The sequence below is a fragment of the Hippopotamus amphibius genome, chromosome 14 (assembly GCF_030028045.1).
Source record: "Hippopotamus amphibius kiboko isolate mHipAmp2 chromosome 14, mHipAmp2.hap2, whole genome shotgun sequence".
In the NCBI taxonomy this organism is placed as follows: domain Eukaryota; kingdom Metazoa; phylum Chordata; class Mammalia; order Artiodactyla; family Hippopotamidae; genus Hippopotamus; species Hippopotamus amphibius.
In genome coordinates, this window is record NC_080199.1 from 11,576,319 (window position 1) to 11,594,820 (window position 18,502).

Consider the following 18,502-nt stretch of genomic DNA (forward strand, 5'->3'; position numbering starts at 1 on the left):
GGTGACGCAGCAGCTCGTCCTTGTGGGCCAGGGTCTGCGTGACTCATCCCGAATCCTCCCTTCGGCTCGCGGAGGCTTCCACCGCTCGCGCGGCGCCTCCGGGGTCGGAATGGTGTTTTGAGGCGGAGGAGCGCCGCCGTCGGGTCCCGGGCAGGGGCGCTCGGTCCGGCACCGCACGGCCGGGGCTTCCCAACCTCCCTGTGCTCTCCGAGTGCCCCACACAGGCCACCTTCCTGAAACCTCGGTCCCCTCAGCGGCGCGGTGCCACCGAACCCCGACCCTGCCAGGGACTGCGGGGGTCCCCGGGGTGCTGGCGCTCCGCCGGCAAGGACCGCCCCAGTGTCCAAGCGCGGGCTCCGAGGATTGGCCCCGTCACAGCCCCGGGTCCCGCGCCCTCCCGGCGGCGTGCGCGGCCCTAGCCTCGGATCTTTGGACGTGCGGCCCGGGGAGGAGGCGCCCCCCGGGGTCCCCACCTGCCCCGCCTAGGCGTCCGGGGCAGCGCGCTCCCAGCGTGCGGCCGCCAGCCTCCCGCGCCGCGCACTAACGGCCTCGGGACCTGCCGGGCCCGCCGTCCCGCCGCGCCGGCCCCTCCTCCGCCCGCCCCGCCCCGCCCCGCCCCGCCCAGCGCCGCGCCGGACACCCCGCCCCGAGGAGGCGGCCCGGCGAGCGGCGGCCGAGGGAGGCTGGTGGCATGGGGGAGCCGCGGCCGCCGCCGCTGCCACACGCACGGTCGCCCCTAGCGAGCCCGGGCGCCGCTCGCAGCTCCGGGGACCGCGGACGCCCAGGGGGGCGGCTCCGGGCGTGACACCCTGAGCGGAGGGCGCGGCCCCGGCTGTGCCGCCCCGGACGCGCGGCGAGCGGCAGGGGGAGCGGGCGGGCGGCGGCGCCCGGAGCGGCCGGCGGGCCGGGCCGAGCGCCGAGGGCGCACCTGGCGGCGGCGCGGCCCGGCCGGACTGCGGGAGCAGGCGGCGGCGGTGGCGAGGATGTCGCAGCCGCCGCTGCTCCCCGCCTCGGCGGAGACTCGGAAGTTCACCCGGGCGCTGAGTAAGCCGGGCACGGCGGCCGAGCTGCGGCAGAGCGTGTCGGAGGTGGTGCGCGGCTCGGTGCTTCTGGTGAGTGCGGGACCACGGAGGGAGGGAGGGAGGGAGGGAGGGGGGCGGATGGGCGGCCACCTCCTTCACGCTGCTCTAAGTCGGCCGGGCGGAGGCGGAGCCGCGGACCCTACTGGGTCTGCAGGATTAAGAGGTGCTGGAGAAGAAGGGCGGTGTTGGACAGGGGAGAAGGGAAGGTCCCGGAGGGGCAGCAACTCCCAGACCCCCACCCTGCGTCCAGGGGTTCCTCTCCCCACTGCTGCCCCTTCCCTTCTGGGAAATGTCCTGGGAGTGAGATCGCCATCTCCCTCGTCCTCCCCCACCCCCAAGTTTACCTCTTTCTGCCAGCTGAGAAATTACTGTCTCCTTTCCCCCATTCCTCCCGTATACCCCTTCTCCTCCCTTATTCTGGAGGGGCTTGGCACCTGTGGCATGGAGGGACCCAGGCGAGTGGAGTTGGGTGCGTCCTCTTCCAGCCCGCCACCCAGGGTGGGGTATGGCCCTGCGGACCCTTTAGCTGGGCTGAGCTCCAGAAGGGGAGGGGTTCCGCATTCTCTCCTAGATTCCCTCCGCCTACCCGGCATGCTGAGATTTGGACGCCTCTTAGGAAGGGTTAAGGAGCTTGATAGGAATCCCTGTTGACTTAAGCATTGGTGCAAATGACTACGAAGTTTGGGGATTTGAAGCAAGCAGCTCGGGGATTAATGTGGTCGTAGCAGAACGTCTTTTGAGAATAGGCCTCTGGGCGTGAGGAAGATGAAGTTTTAAATCAACTTTTCCACTGCTAGGGCTGGTCCTGTTATGTTTGGAAAGGCAGTAAGCCCCATCACTTGGATGGTGCGAGAGGAGCGATGTTTGAGCAGCAGTGTGCTCTCCTGGGTAGCTGGAAACTTTTAGCAGCTCCTTGCTTTGGTGCTGGCATTTGTTTTCTTGAAAGGCGCTTGTTTGTGGGTGGGCGACTTGTGTTTGTTGGAACGATCCAAGAAGATGGGCCTTGGAAGTGATTCTCTGGGCTCTGTGGGGCTGTGTGTGGGGTATTGTCCGGGTGGAGTGCTGGGTGCCTTAACACAGGGTCTGGCTCATCTTTTTGGTGGCTTATAGATGCCCTTCCTGGCCAGACACAGAATGACATGAATGATGTTTGTGGAGATTGGAGATGAAGCATCACTGATTTCTGTAGGTAGTCTGCTCAGTTCGATTTTTCTCTCAGTTGCTCTGACAACTTCCTCTAGATTCCTCAAACTCCAATTTGTTCAATAATAAGGGATTTCATTTTTCTGCTTTTACTGAAGTTGATCATTGGACGGTAAGGAGTAGAGCAGCAGTTGAGAATAGACCAAAACCTGGGATCTCTTCCATAACTTCAGTTGCTTTGGCCTAAGTAGTATATCCTGCATCTTTCCGACTTTTGCCAATGTATGTATGTCAAGGATAAAGCTCACAAACATCTGTGGCATCTTTTTTGTTCTGGAAGGAAACTTAGTTCTTTTAACTGGGGGCACTGTCGTCTTTAGAGATTTGAGGTAAAAGAAGAGCAAATAAAATCGTGATTTCCTAAGTGCGGACAGACCCAGACTGAAAAGGAGGTACTAGTTTAATAAGCCATTAGGTTGAGCACAACACTGCTCATTACTGATGTGCTGCAGTCCTTGAATTCAGTAGCCCTTCCTTTTGGAGGCTGGCCTACGGATAGTGTCCCATGTGAGACATACTGCTGCTGTGTTCTACCTCATGACACTTTCATAGTAGGTCTGTTTTCCCTGGACACCCTTAAGCATGAACAGCCAGACATTTGGCGGGTGTCTCAACCCTTAGTATTGTCTATCTGTGATCACTTGTCTGATGAAACTTGTAATGAAACAAACACAACATGCAGAAAAGTAGGTGGGCCTCCTTGGGCTCTTGCAAGGCTCCCCCGCTGAACGAGAAATGCATTGCGGTGGCTCTGCATTGCAGATGGAGGAATTTGGAATTGCTTACAGATTCTAAAAATTACCCATCAGCCTCACCCCCCTCCCCTCCTGTCAGGTACTCTGCCACCACCTGCTGCTTCTTGCTGCTCCCCAGTGTCTGTCAGGAAGCCACAGCAGGGGCACCTGTCTCAGCTTTGTTCTGGGAGGATCTTAGAAGGTACCCTGATCCTTGGAGGCAGAGCAGCAACCAAGCCAGGGTTTGGAATCCAGTGGTCTGCCGATCCATGCTTGGATGGAAGTAGTGCTCTGCTCTGTCTTTGACAGCTTGGGTCAGCGCTGATAAACAATGCCTGCAGCATAGTAAACACAATAAGTATTTCTTAACTAGCTAACTAATATAGCAATTCTGTAGATGGACTAAAAGAAAAACGAACGGAGTATGGCTGTAACTAGCTCTTCTCATGTTTCTAGTATTGAAGAGTGGCTGTTAGTGAGATCAGAAACAACAGAATTAAATAGTTTGATGGGTAATAAAGGCTGCCATTTAAAAAAACAAACTTTAAATGTAAAAGTAAGGTGTACTTATAAATTTTTTGTTGTTTGACAGGCTCATTTTTCACAGGCTCAGGTTTGTGGGCCTTTAAAAATGATGTTGTATTAATTTGTTTGAAAACCTTTAAAAACAACATACAAAAAAGTGGAGAGAGTAGCATAATGAACCTTCATGGTCCCTCATCCAGATTCAATAATTACCAGGATTTTGCTGAACTTGCTTTAACTGTCCTCTTCCCCCCTCTTTTTGTGTGATTGCGAGTTCCGTGCCTCCGGTTGTTTCACCCCATAATACCCAGTGTATATTGTTAAAAATAGGGATATTTTCTTACATAACTATAATGCCTTTATGTTAAAGTTAGCAATAATCTGTTGACATACTATTCAGATTTCCCAGATTGCTCAAGAAACATCTTTGAACAGTAGTTTGTTCTAACCAGGATCCTCACAAGTTTTGCTGGCTTTTTCAAATGTGGTTTGCTCTTTCATGAGTCTTAGAATTATTAATGACGGAGTGAACCCTTCCTGGGGTCAGGAGTCCTGAGTTTTAATCCTAGAGGTTTAGTAGTGCAGAGCATGGGCTCTGAAGTCAGGGCACCTGGGTTGTAAATTCCAGCTCTACCCCTTAGCAGCTGTGCAGTCTTAGGCATGTAACTTAGCCTTGGTGTGCCTCAGTTTCCTCATCTGTAGAGTAGAGATAGTAGTCATACTGACCTTATATGGTTGTTGGGAGGATTAAATGAGCAATAGAGGTAAAGTTCAGTGTCTGGTCGATATTCTGCCAGCTACTTAAGTCACCCTGGGCCGTCGCTTAACTTCTGTAAACCTCAGGCTCCTGTTCTGTTAAATGAGGAGCTGCACTAGATTGTTCTAGAGTCCCTTTCCTTACCAACAGGGTACAATTCTAAGATGCTTTTATAAGAGTAGTAGAGGTACTACTAATAATATTCCTAACTGTAGGGAATGTAATTTATGAGTTTGGGTAATGAAAGAAGAATCTTCACAATTCCAGAATCAGCTTTTCGTGATTGAAAATAGTCAGGAGGGCAGCACGTTCAAAATATATGCAAGCTCAGGAGAAAGACTAGACATAATTCCCTGGGCAGGACTGAGTTGTGATTGGGCCTTTCAGATGTATTAAAGATAGCATCATAATGGCCTAGATCTAACGGAGTATACCATCCAAAGGCCTAAAAATATCCTTTCTCTGAAAGATTTGTGTGAATTTTGGAATGGGGCCCTTTGCATGGGTTTGCTGGCTTGATCGCGCTTGGGTATCGATGCCCAAGTCATCTGGCTGCCGGCTTCCTTGCTGATCTTATCTCAGCGTACTCAGCTTCAGCCTCTCCTTCCACGTCAAGGCCCTGCAGGTGACACCATTCCACAGCCATCAGAGAGCCCGCGGTATGAAATGAAATGAAATGAAACCAGGTCCGGCCGTGACTAAATTTTCCTTTGTGTAACTGGAGGATGATGGACAGAGGTGTGAGGTGATAATCTCCCAGGGTGCATGCTTGGGGCCCTCCTCACCCTCCCAGTTCAGGCGACGTGAGAGTCCAGTATGATCCGAGGTAACCTGAGACTGGAGGGGTGGTGGTCTTTGAAATCCTCAGGGAACGTAAAACCTCATTTTGGCTGTAATTGTAAATCAGATAGGATAGTAAATGGGTAACTGAACTGCCCTGAGCCTCACCTCACTGTCCTTCTCCACCCTCTGATGGCGTCCTAACAACAGAAACGTCCCAGAATACGGGAAGCAGGGTGGAGGCCCATCTCCAACCAGATAATCAACAACAGGTTCTATTTCTTTGGTTTCTGGTCCCTTTGAATATTGGGAGACAGGAGGACATTAGTAATGCCTTGAATTTGAAAAGGGAGGAATGGAATTGTGAAATCCACATTTGTGAGGGCCTGCTCTATGCTAGGACTTTTTGCTAGGTGCTGAGGATCTGATGCTGTGTTAGAGCAGGCCCTTGCCCTGAAGGGTTTATGGTCTAAACAGGTGGACAGGTCAGTCTACAACAAAAAGACTGCAGTACGAAGGAGCACATATAAAGGTTCAAATGCCTGGTTCAGAGGACAGAGGAAGATGAAATAACAGAGAGCTGATATACTTGGAAAAGAGTTTGCGAAGAACTGAACTGGACCTGGAAGATGCAGAGAGATAAGGGAGACTTTTCTCCCAGAAAAGAATGAGAGGTAGAAATTGAGCACATGCTTAGAATGTCCGGGTAGGCCAAGAAGGAGCACAGCAGCTTGGGCAGAGAGGGGTAAAAGTTTTAGGAGGAAGGGAGAGAAATTTTGAGAAATACAAGTGCTAATTTGGGGAATAATTTCAATGACTGGCTGAGAACATATCATGAAATAGATTTTCTTTCTTGTCTTTTTGAAACCTATTTTAGGAAAGAGGTTCGAATCAGCCCATGCACAAACGCTTCTTAGAGAGATCTTCCCCTCAGTGTAATCTTGGGGGTAAATAATAGGACAATTTTGTGTCACACAGGCCTGAGGACCCAAAGAGAAGTCTGTAACATAGAACAGAAAGCAGGCGTCTGTGTGTGTCAGCGTTTAGGGCACATGTGAGCAGTAGTCAAACATGGTGGGCACACGATTGAGTAAATGATGTCACAAAAAAGTATTGGGGCCTCACTGTATGTCACATATGACATAATTGATAACTAAATGTAAGAGTCACATGTAAAATAAAGCAAAGAAACAGCATAAAACATGGGTGAATAATCAAGTAAGGGTGGACAGGGATTTTTTTAAAAACATGAAAGTAAAAGACAGAACCAGTTTGACCTGGGCTTGGGAGGTGAACCGGGGCCTTGTGTTGATGAGTTGAGGACTTTGCTGACGTTTCCTCACTTAAGCCTCAGCTTGCTCATCTGAGAATTGGGATTGTTAGGTATTATCATCTTAGGGAGTTCTTTAAATAATATATGTAAAGATACTTAATAGTAAGTGTTTAACAAAGGTAAGTTCGTATTATGATAATAAAAGATTGCTTGTCTTAACTAAGTATATCTGCAGCCAGCATTTATTAGGCACTTACTGTGTCCTAGGATATGTGTTAGGGCTTTACACATGGGAGGTCAAGTCACCTCAAGGTCACAAGCCTGTAAGTGGGGGAATCTGTGTCTTGAACCTGGGCACTGTGGCTTCAGACCGTGTATTCCTACTCACCACTCTGCCTTCTGCCTCCCCATGCAAACACTCAAACTTCTGTATGTCACAAGTAGTATAAATTTAAAAGCCAGATAATAAGCTTAGAAACAGTATTTGTCCTTTCTGTATATCTATATCTCATAGTGTTAAGTTTTAAAAAATCTATTGAGAGTTCTTGTGAATCAATTAAAAAAAGAAAAATACTCCAGTAGAAAAATGGGAAGGGGCATTAATAAGCAATTCCTCAAAGAAAGGAATACAATTTGCCAATAAAGAACAGAAAAAAGATGTTCGGCCTTGCTAATAATTAGAGAAACATTAATTAAAACAAGGTGCCATTTTTGCTTCATAAATTTGCAAAGATAGAAAGGGTTTTCCAAGGATGGCGTGAGTCGGGTGCTTTTGTTTGCAGGGCTACGTCATCCCACAATTCCAGGGGCCCCATTCACATGGCATTTGTGAGAATTGTGTCTCCTGGCTTTTGTAACATGATGAATGGTATAACTTTTTGAGCTGGTCTATATGTATCAAGAACTTTAACACGTTCCCATTCTTTGGCTCAGCACTTACAATTGTAGGAATTCCCCCTAAGGACTAAACTGAAATGTACGTAAAGGACAGTGTTTGAGTCACAGTGCTGATGGTTCAAGGCAGAAAATATAAAATACTGACCAACTGCAAATTGTCTAAAAGTCTTAACAGTATTCTAAATGAATTGTGGGGTTGGATTGTTTATGATGCCATTAAGTTTAGTTTTAGAGGAATAATGACTTGAGAAAATTCTTCCATTATAGTTTTGGAAGGCAGTGAGGCTTGTGGTTGAGTTCGGGGGCTTGGGTTCTGTTACCACTTTAATACTAACCACTGTGTGACTTTGGGTTGTGCCCCAGGAGCCTGGCTTCTGCCCGTAGTGTGGGGTGGCTTCTCAGTCCTCACCCCTTCAACTTGTCCTCTGCAGCATTTGATACCACTCAGCACCCCTCCCTCCCCTCCTCTGGTTCTCCTCCCCCTCCTCTATCCCCTTGCTCCATTCACCACCCTTCCTAAAGAGTCCCGTCTCCACCTTTGGCTCATAACATTTGGTCTCCTCCCTTCACTCTGCTGGGAGCTGCACACCTTCATTGCAATTTCTGAACCTTTATCTCAGTTTTGGTTTTTTCCCCCAGCTCAGACCTGCTTTTCCACTAACTTGCCTGACCAAGTGTACTTGGCTGTCCTACCAGTCCCTTAAGTTCAGCATCTGTGAAACATAAATGGTCACTTTTCATCCCAAACCAGCCATCCTTTTTGCGTACTTGTTTTCTTTCGTGAGAGGCATCATTGCATGGTCACCACCTCTGAAATCTCTAATTCCTCCTTTGTCTCTTCTGTTCATCTCCTTTTGCCTTTTTCATCCTGCCGTCACTGCATCCATCATGTTCTGTTTCTGCATCAGTCAGTATGTGCTGACTCCCAAATCTAGAACAGAAAGGTTTATTTCTCCCTCATGCTGCCTCTCCACTGAGGGTAGCTAGAGGCCATGTTGTCCACATCGTGGGACCTGGATTGATGGAACAGCCACTATCTTGAATATTGTGTGTTCTTGTGGCTGGAAAGAGGGTGGGGACTCCCTCACAGGCTCTTGAGTTTCCACCCAGACCCTTTTGCTTATGTTCTATTGGCTGAAGCAAGTCACACAGCCACACCTAACTCCAAAGGGCAGGGAAGTACAGTCCTCTGTGTAGGCCTGAAGGAGAGCTGAAATCTGTGGTGAGCAGTACTCATGGCTACTGAGACCAGCCATCCCCTTCTCTGTCTCCTGCCCTTACCCTGTTCCCTGCAATAGTAGAGGGCAGCATCCTTCCTATCTGGTCTTTGCTTCTATTCTTACTCCATCCTGAAGACTTCAGTTCTTAGCACACCAGTGCCCCCCACTTGCCCCCACTGCCCTTGGGTTAGAAGCTTCTTCCCAAGGCACTCTTCTTATTAGGTACCACCCTTCCATTGCTTACTGGCCCGGCTTTTACATCTTCCAGATGCCAGGCTCTCTCATACCCCAGGACCTTGGCAGGAGCTCTTGCCTCTGCAGGGGATAATAATCACCGCCTTGCCGCCCTTCTCATCTGCCAGGCCATTCCTCCTTGGTCTTTTGGAACTGTGCTTGTAGGTCCTTGCCTCTCAGAGGCCTTGCCTATCCACCCAAACTGAAACAGGCGGGGCCTGTTCTTTTCCTTTGTACCCCTTAGCACAGTTTGTATACCTGTGTGTGTGTACGTTTGTTTCATGTCTGTTTCCCTCACTGGACTGTTGTTTCACCATGGTTTCCCTAGTACCTGGCGCTTAGCAGGGGCTCAATAGATATACATACATTTAATTTTTATTGAAATATAGTTGATTTACAATGTTGTGTTAGTTTCAGGTGCACAGCAAAGTAATTCAGTTATACATATAGATATTCTTTTTCAGATTCTTCTCCATTATGGGTTATTACAAGATATTAGATTTTTTTTGATGAATGAAAGACTTCTGAGGTCTCTACATCTGACGTATTTTATTTTTAAATCTTTTTTTTAAATCCCCATTGCCCCTAATTTCTCTCCCTTGCACTCATTTCTATTTACTTCATTCTAGCCTATCTCCCTTTGCCAGATTAATTTTCTTAACACACAGGATCCATTATATCATTAGCTTCTCATTGCAGCCTGATAGATTTGATGATGTTCATGTATATAAGAGCGCATCACTTTGAGGCTGGCCCTTTGTCTGCTTTAGTTTAGAAAAAGCAAGTTGTCAGTAAATTTGTGTGATCTTTGCATAGGTTTTGAGAGCAGCTATGCATTTTAATACTAGTAAGATTAATTTCCTTTTTTTGAACAGTTTGTTTTCACCAACTCTGTTGAACTCCAGTGGGTAAAAAAACAAAATGATTTAATTCGTATGGTAGGTATTTAGTAACTCATTTATCTGAGAACAAAACAAAATAAAACAAAGATACAAATAATAAAAACCTGGACGTGCTTTTCTATCACTTGAATCATGAGTTTTGCTAATCTTTAAGAAGTACTTAGATGGTGAAGTTTTTTCCATTTCTTTTATATCTGTCACTTTTTCTCTAATAGACTCCTTAAATTCTTACCAGCAAATTGATAGCAAGGAGACTTACTGTCTGATCAGAACTCTGTAAAGACAGATGGTTTGTTGGAATCTCCCTGCCCCCTCATTTCTTTGAAGTTGGTAGGAATAAATACAATTAAGACAGTGCTTGGGTGTGTCTACTTAGGGAGGCTGACTGGGTCAGTGCATGTGTTAGAGACATGCCCATTTTTTATTATAGATTAATGTTTGTTGAATGTTAATCTGAAAGTGAATCTGAAAGCAGATGTCATTGAACTGCCCGCGGTCTCCACTGACCACACAAAGTTTATTCTCAAACTGTTATGTACTTAGAGATTCACATACTCTGTTTTCATGCTAAGAATACATGTTCTATCATGTGGATATAGAAATGTTCTAAGGAAAGTTGTTTACCATGATAAGTTAAAAAATTATAAACAGTATATACAGATTGTTCACATTTTAAAAAAAGCATAAGCACTATTTTGTTGATGGAAAAGTTTTATGGCATTACAAATGCTATAGTAAACTGTGCTCTTGTTTCAGGAATAAGTTAAATATAAGATGTTTAGTCTCTGAATTCTAGAATTTAGAAAATACCATGGTATAGCTGAAACTGTGCCGGGACTCAAACCCAGCCAAAACTCCGATTGGGACTTGAACTCATGAGGCCGGGACTTGAACCCAGCCAGAACTCAGACTGGGACTTGAACCCCTGAGGCCAGGGCTTGAACCCAGCCAAAACTCAGGTTGGGACTTGAACCCACGTGCTGGGACTCGAACCCAGCCAAAACCCAAGATCTTCCACCTGAGATCACATACCTGGTTTCAGGACTTAATGAAGCTCAGGTTCTTAATGTCTCATCACAGAAAGAACTCAGTGAGAGACAAAGTGATAGGTAAGAAGTTTTTTAGAGATTTATTTGGAGAGAAAGCACACTCCGCAGACAGAGTGTGGGCCATCTCAGAAGGTGAGAAGGGTGCCAGGGTATGGGGGTTGTCAGTTTTTGTAAGGGTGGGTAATTTCATAGGCTAATGAGTGGGCAGACTATTCCAGAATTGGGCCACTGCCCACTTTTTGATGCTTGGAACTGTCATGGCACCTGGAAGTTGACTTGTCTGCCATCCTGGACCCATTTAGTTCTAATCAGTTTATGTTATGTCCTCGGGCTATGTCATTCTTTCAGAGGTTGTGCTCTGCCCCCTCCCCTCCTGTTTCATAACCAAGTTTCTGTTAAGAGGGGGATAGTTCTGTGAGGAGTGACAGTAGGATACAGTGGATAAGAACTTGAGCTCAGGAGGTTCTAAACCCAGCTCTTCAGAGAAAGCTCAGCTTTCTCAGTCTCTTCACTCCACGAATGGACATCATAATAGCCCTTATCCCATAGATGTTTGTGGTGATTAAGTGAGAGGATGCATACAAAGCACTTAGAATAGGGCCTGGCGCACAGTATATACCCAATAAGTACAAACTTTTGTGATTTGAGGGCAGCCTAAAGGAATATCACATCACTCTTAAAAGTGCTTCTTATGGAGGACTTATAATGGGAAAATTGTAATGTTGGGTGGAAAAGAAGTAGTAAATGGAAATACATATGTCACAATTGTGTAACCCTGTGTGTAAGAAAAATGCTGGAAGGAAATATGTGAAAAGGGAATATGATTTGTTCTTTATATATTATAATATTTCCTAATTGTTTAACTTTCATAAGTGAATAGATAATCTATCAAGAAAAAGAAAACATAATGAATATAGGAGGTAAGTTTTGGTGCTTCATGTAAGACACTCAAATTAGTACTCTTTGAAGATTGTACACGGTAATGCTTGTACAGGTATGCATCTTAATATGAAATGGTGTTCTGGAGTAAGATACACACGTGCATCTTTGTAGCAAAAATATTGTCAACCAGTTAAGAGTCCTGCTTTGAATGCTTATAGAGGAAGGAGGCCCGGGTGAAATAATGAAACCTTGCATTTGACAATTTTATAAAAATTCCTTCCAAAAAACATCTTGCTTGAGCCTCTGGAAAAAATCTAGTCAGATAGACAGGGATAGTGGGGTTTTTTGTCTGTTTGTTTCTTTAAATTTCTGTTTTGATGAGGAAAACTAAAGACCAGTAAAATGAAGTGACTCACTTAAGGTCATGTGGCTGATAGTTAACAGGACTGTCAAAAAGATATAATTTTAAAATTTGAGTTTCTCAGAAACTTTTAAATGGTTAACTTGAATCATTATACGCCTTTCTGGAAAGTACCATGAATTCTCTGAGTTGGTAGAAATTTATGACGTGGAAATGAAATCATACTGTTTTGGAGGTGAAAGATATCTTTAGAGGTCATCTGGTTCAGCTCCTAATTTTACAGATGAGGAATATAAGGGCTACCACGGTTAATCGATTTGTCGGTGGTCATACAGTTAGTATTGCAGACAAGAACAAAATCTAGTCTACTGGCTCTTGATCCAATGTATTTTCCACTGACCGCAAGAAATAATTGAATTTACTTTGTTTACTCTTGCATTTCATCAAGTATCTTTACAGACCGTGGTAATCAGATAATATCAGAATATGAAGCATCTACTTGCACCATGGATCTCTTTCCCGCTTGTATATTTCGTTAGTCTCAGACCAGTTTGTAGGTAAAATTAACTTTCTTTTTTTCATAAGCCAAGAAATGAGTTCTTCATTTCTGTTTAAGGGATATTAGGAGGACAGAGAGAAAGAAATAAGAAGCAGGAATTACAAGATTAATCTAAAAAAGATCTCAATAAAAAACTTATTGAAGAAGGAAGAATTTAGTAGTCGAACAATATTTTTTTAAGGGATATAAGATCATGCTTTTATGTGTACTTTGATTACAATAATTATGTGATTTGAGAAAAAAACCTTCTGGGCCTGTTAACATAAAGTTCTTTAATGTAGAATAAACCTGGTTAATCTAGGTCATTTTACTTTTCAGGCTGCTTTGTCTTGTCAAAAATAAATATTCAGCTGTAAATGGCAATTTGTTCAAGTTGTATCATTACAGAAAGAGTTGCATTTCTAAGACTGTTTAGAGAATTTATTTAATCTGTCATTCTAACATATTGCTGTTTTCTTAAGTAGAAGGCAGAGTTCCTATGGTGATAGCAGAGGTGCCATAATGTTTATAGTATATTAAATTCATTTATAAACCATTACACTAACTAGAATTTACAGGATATTTAATCTCTGAGGTTAGCTTTTTTTCTTCCCAGGCTTTTAATATGTTTATTTAGCCATTTTAATTTTCTTTATTCTTAAAGAAGATCTGAGAGAACGTTATTTTTTTTCCAGCAGATCAGAAATAACTGCTATTTTATGGTTTTTTTCCCTTTAAAATGGAAGAATGTGTGTACAGTACTGATTTCTTTGGAGTTGATTTTGTGAAAAACCAATTAAAGTATCAAATTTTTAAAGGGACTTAAAACTTAAAGCCACTTAAAACTGAGATGGGCAAAGATTCCTGACACAATGTTAGTTTTCCCTGGAGAATTAATATATCAGACATACTTGCTGGGGACCCCATAGGTGGTGGGATGGTGGGGATGGGCTCCTTTGGTGGATATTGGGGAGGGGGGGGTCTATTTGAGGAAACGGGTTTCAGAATAGCTTCCAGAATTTGAGAGAATCACAGATGTCTTCTTCCATAGCTTCAGTTGTTGGAAATTATCAGAAAGAGTACTGACTTCTTTCTTTACAGCTTGGAATCTTGGTGTCTTGGATATCCCCTACCCTGTGAAGCAAGCCCCAAACCACCCTACCCCAGAGTCTCGCAGCATGTTCCAGCAAGCTGTACACTTCCTGTCAGGAGACCTGGATTCTACCTGTGATGCCTACCCCTTTGTGGCCTTGGCCTGGTGTCACCTGCTCTATGCGAGGGGACACTGACCAGCCTGCAGTGGATTTAAGCTCCTTCTTTCAGACCAGAATTTTTGATTTGGAGCCTGGCCTGGTGCAGCCCTGGAGCTCATTTCCATCAGGGGTGACCTTTGGGAGGGGAGGGGCAGAGGCCAGAAGGAGCCCAGTCTTCTGTGCTCCAGGCTTCCTCGTGATCTTCTTGCATGTTATCAGGTCTTGCCCTGGAGCCTCCTGAGAATTCAGTGTCCTCTTGTTTATCTTTTAGTCAGGATCTTAGCAGATCTTGAGGCATTTTTTGAGTTCTTAATGACATTAGCATACAAAAATGCTGTATTGTTACAATTTTTTATTTAAGCTCTTGTGCTTTAATGTGCAGTAGATCCCCAGTTGTCCCTAGTTGTTCATTTACTCAACAGACACTAAAGGATAAACATTTGATTAAGGCACAAACCTTGTCCTCAAAGAGTGTGCAGTCTAGAGGGAAAAGGTTGGTGTTCCCCTTTGGGAGTCCTCTGCTTCTTGGCTATTTTGCACCTAGGAAGGAAGAAGGATGGTTGTGACCCGTGCAAGTCGAGTTCCTGGGAAGGTACTGAGAGTGAAGTCGGCTTTCTGAGAAGTAGAAACCTACTGGGACCTCAACTATTACACTGCTTTCTTGAGACCCAGGAAACTTGAAGCTTGACCTGCATGTTCATTGTAGGAGTAGTGATAGAATGTTTGTCTCATGAAGATATTGAGTAGAGATAGGGGAAACTCACATCAGTGGTAAGAGTGCAGTGGGAATTGTGGGTCAGGCTCAGAGGCACAGACTGTAGACTAGAGAGGGAGGAAAGGCTGTTTACTTTCATGATAATGTTGCTATTAACATCCTAAAGAGTCCTAAAATTAAGATTTTTAGCTATGCACAAGTAATTTACTTTGCCAACTAGGCAGAACAGATTGGGCATTTAAGAGATTTATTTATTTATTGTGGCATCTAGAATATATTCTGAGGTGCAGAGATCCCCAGATATGCAGGGATTTGGATCGTGATCAAAATCTTATTTTGTCCTAGAAGCCATATGAAGCTTATGTTAAATAATATAGTATCACAGTAACATATTAAGCTTATGTTAAATGATATGGTAGTATAGTATTATAGTTATTTATATACTATAGTTGAGGGAGTAAGAACTGTAAAACCTCTGCTTTCTTCAGAAATGAAAATGAAACCCATTTTTGTGGGGCTCCAGATTAAAAATAATCTGAGTTGATTGTGGGAACTGTGCATGAAAAGAAAATTCAGTTTTTTATGCAAAATTGTCAGTGACTTTAAGTTCCGTGGAACATAGATTTGCATGGTGCTGTTGCCTGGGTTTTTAGTGATTGTTAAAGGTATTGAATATGTAGCACGGGGACTTTTGGAAGCAAGGTGACCTCCTGCTGATTGCAGTTAGGCTAATGATAGCATAACTGTTACTAGAAAAGCACTACTTTCCAAGTTCAGGGGAACGTCTTTATTCATAAAATACTAAAATTGGTTCTTATGTAAAGGTGCGTTACTTGTTTAGGCTTGATTTTTATTTAGTTTCATTGATTGATTGATTTTTGCGTCCTACTTTTAATGACGTGTGTGGATTATGTTAGTAAGCCCCTGGGAAAAGAAATGAGCAAGTATTTGACTGAGAAATAAATATACATATTATAGATGCTTCCACATCTATGTTTCCACATATCTGAATAGATAGATTTTTTAAACTTAATTTTTAATTGAAGTATAGTTGATGTACAGTATTATATAAATAAGAGGTGTACATTATAGTTATTCACAATTTTTAAAGGTTATATTCCACTTATAGTTGTTATGAAATATTTGTTATATTCCCTGTGTTATAACAGGAATAGATTTTTAAAAAAATATTTATTTATTTATTTATTTGGCTGTGCCAGGTCTTAATTGTGGCATGTGGGATCTTTGTTGCCACATGAAGGATCTAGTTCCCTGAGTGGGGATAGAACCTGGGCCCCCTGCATTGGGAGTGCAGAGTCTTAACTGCTGGACCACCAGAGAAGCCCCGGGAATAGATTTTTAATATCACATGTGCACTGGATTAATTGAACACATTTGTTGAGTCCCTACATGTGACAAGCACTGTGCTAGGTGCTTTGGGGAACTAGGATGAGTAAGACAGATCCTTTTCTACCTTGCTGACAGACTAATAGGGGAGAGAAAATTACAGAATAAGCTTTATGCACATTTAAATCAAAGATTGGAAAGTTAAAAGTAAGTTAAAAGAAAGTTAAAAGTTAAAGGTTACTAGGGAAAGAGAGTACCTCTAATGGAGGGAATTAGAAAAACTTTAATGAAGATGGTGGCATTTTGAGCTGAAAGTAGATTTGAGACATGACAACTGTTCTGGCTAGAGGGACCCCTGATGAAGGCCCCGAAGAAGGAAACCTGGGGAACATGGTAGTTGAGTCTGGTTAGGTGTTGGGAGAGTTAGGAGCACACAGACCCCAGTCACCCAAGGAGGGCGAGGACTGACAAGGGCTGTGTCTGGAGTGTTGACTTTTTTCTTTGTTTTGGGTTTTTGAGCTGGAAGGTGCCTGGATCAGAGCTTTGCCGAGGGAATATGGTGACTGTGACGTTGGAGCCCAGTGACTGAGGTGGGGATGTAGGCAGAGACCTGGGGGTTTAGATGTGACTTAGGAGACTTTGCCCTAATTTAGGTAAGAGGTAAAGCGGTCACGTGTAAAAAGAATTTTGGGATAAAGTTGCTAAGTATTTGAACCTGATTAGGTTAGGTTATTTACTCAGTAAATATTTACCAATAATGCTTCTTCCCCCCACACCAGGGTCAACTTGGTGCTCCCTGGCTACATGAGATTGGGAAGCTGGAGGCATTAAATATAACCTTAGGTTTCAGGCGGGAGACCAGGAAGGTGGTGACAGAGACATGTGAGAACACCCACCCCTCTTACTCAGGCCTTAAAGGGAGTGTATATTTATCTGGTCTTCTGCTTTCAGATAAACCGGTGCAGACAGATGAGAATCTCATCTCCCGTTATAAACCCCTACCAGAGAAGGGGATTAGCAGTGAGCTGTTAGGGGCCTTCATTTTTTAGAGAGTGTTTAGGGTAGAGCAGATAGCTTTAAAAACCACCCATCTAGTCCTTTTTAAAATAGTTGTAATCAGTGTGTGCTAAACTGGGAGGCCCCAACCAGCTGCCTTTTCTACCACTGTGTCTTCAAGGCTGATAGTCTGACTTCATATCAGTTCTCTGGAATGATCTTTCTTCCTGCTCCTTTTAAGAAAAAATTAGAGAAGTTTTTAAAAATGGTAGGTTCAGAAACAGTTATTTACAGAGAAGATAAATAATTAGGTAATTCATTTTGTTACCCTCTTCGTGCATGTTTCTGTAATTTACTTGTTTTAGGCAAGAGAAGATAAATGTGACTGCTTTGTACACGGGGCCGCAGTTCATTTTTGGATATGAGCTTCTTTAACATTTCCAGATACAAGCTAAGTCACTGCATGGATTGATAAATTATAGATGGAAGAGCGTTCTCAGTTTCCCTCCTCTTGGATTTCTTTGCTTACTGTGACCGTAGATCTCTCCTCTTTGAAATCCCGTCTTCCTTTGATACTGTTGTTGCTACCTGGCTATTGATCAGTATGGTGACAGTGGTAATAATAACTATTTTTTCATGTCTTTGTTTCTCTCTCACTCTTCCCCACTCTGCTTCCTACTGGAGCCATACCTGAGAAGGATGAGTACCTGAAGCTTTCCTCCTTCGACCCTCTGGAGAGTTTAGGTACCACCTCTCTTTCAAAAACCCATCCCATATATTAATTTCCAGCCTTAACCAAGGCATTTTTGAGGGTCAGGAAAAGCCAGCTGGTGAAGGACCGTGATGAGAGAAAAATGAAGAGAATCAATGAGAATTTGCCCGAAATGCGAGATCTACAGGTCTTAGGGGACGGCTTCAGAATAGGAGGGAACGGAGATGTGAAGGTGTTGAACCTGCATTTCTTGTGAGGCAGAGCTATGCAATGTGAAACCCACTGACTGGAGTTTGTGAATTGTTCATAACTGGCCTATGATGAGATATGTGCAGAAATTGAGAATAAGTGTTTAGAAATCTTTAACAGTTTGATGGGACAACCTTAAGTCTGTTGAATCTAATAAAAAACTTGTGACATATCTTGCATGCTTTTGTTTTTTATTCCATTTGTTATTATGATTTGGTATATTGTAAGAGTGTTGGTCCCCATGGAATGGGGGGAGTAAGAGCACCTTCACAAGTAGTTTGAGAAGGCCTTTTGTGGGTTTGTGCAGATGGTTGTTGGAGATGTTCTATTTGAGGTGGTTGGTTTGGGCAGCAGGAATGAGGGATGCACAGGCTGGGAGCAGGTGGTGCTCCTCCTAGCAGCTGAGGAGGAGGGTTCCCTAGTGCGACAGTCTTGTGACCTGAAGGAGGTTTTCGGGTGGAGAACAGTGTTTGGGTACGTGGCACCCCCACCCAGGTGAGGCCCAGCCTCAGCATTTGGTAAGAGTGTGTATCCTGCCCTGCCGGTAGGGCCGTCTAGGCTGGGGCTGTTGAACTATCACCGGTAGGGTCATGTCACCAGACATGAATAGGGCAGGGGTCCCCAACCCTCAGGCCTCGGACTGGTATGAGTCTGCGGCCTGTGAGGAACTGGGCTGCACAGCAGGAGGTGAGCAGCGGGCGAGCAAATAGGGTATCATGACTTTCTGTGTGCCCTAAGCTTGCTTTTTGTCTTTTATTTGTCCCTGTTCTTTCCTACCTTGACTCTGCCTAGA

At 44.4% G+C, this 18,502-nt stretch overlaps 1 protein-coding gene across 11 annotated transcripts in view; it reads left to right on the forward strand.

Annotated features, from left to right (window-relative positions):
* The first annotated feature begins 662 nt into the window (after nt 1–662).
* DOCK9 (dedicator of cytokinesis 9) overlaps nt 663–18,502 on the forward strand; it is a 279,214-nt gene continuing 261,374 nt past the window's right edge. For 10 of the 11 annotated variants that reach the window (XR_009049021.1, XM_057707550.1, XM_057707546.1 and 7 more), the window contains exon 1: nt 663–1,112. Coding sequence is in view for 9 of the 11 variants with exons in the window: in XM_057707550.1 (XP_057563533.1) it covers nt 984–1,112 (129 nt within the window). In the remaining 2 variants the exon portion in view is untranslated. The remainder of the gene's footprint in view (nt 1,113–18,502) is intronic. The other variant, XM_057707542.1, reaches the window with a different exon arrangement.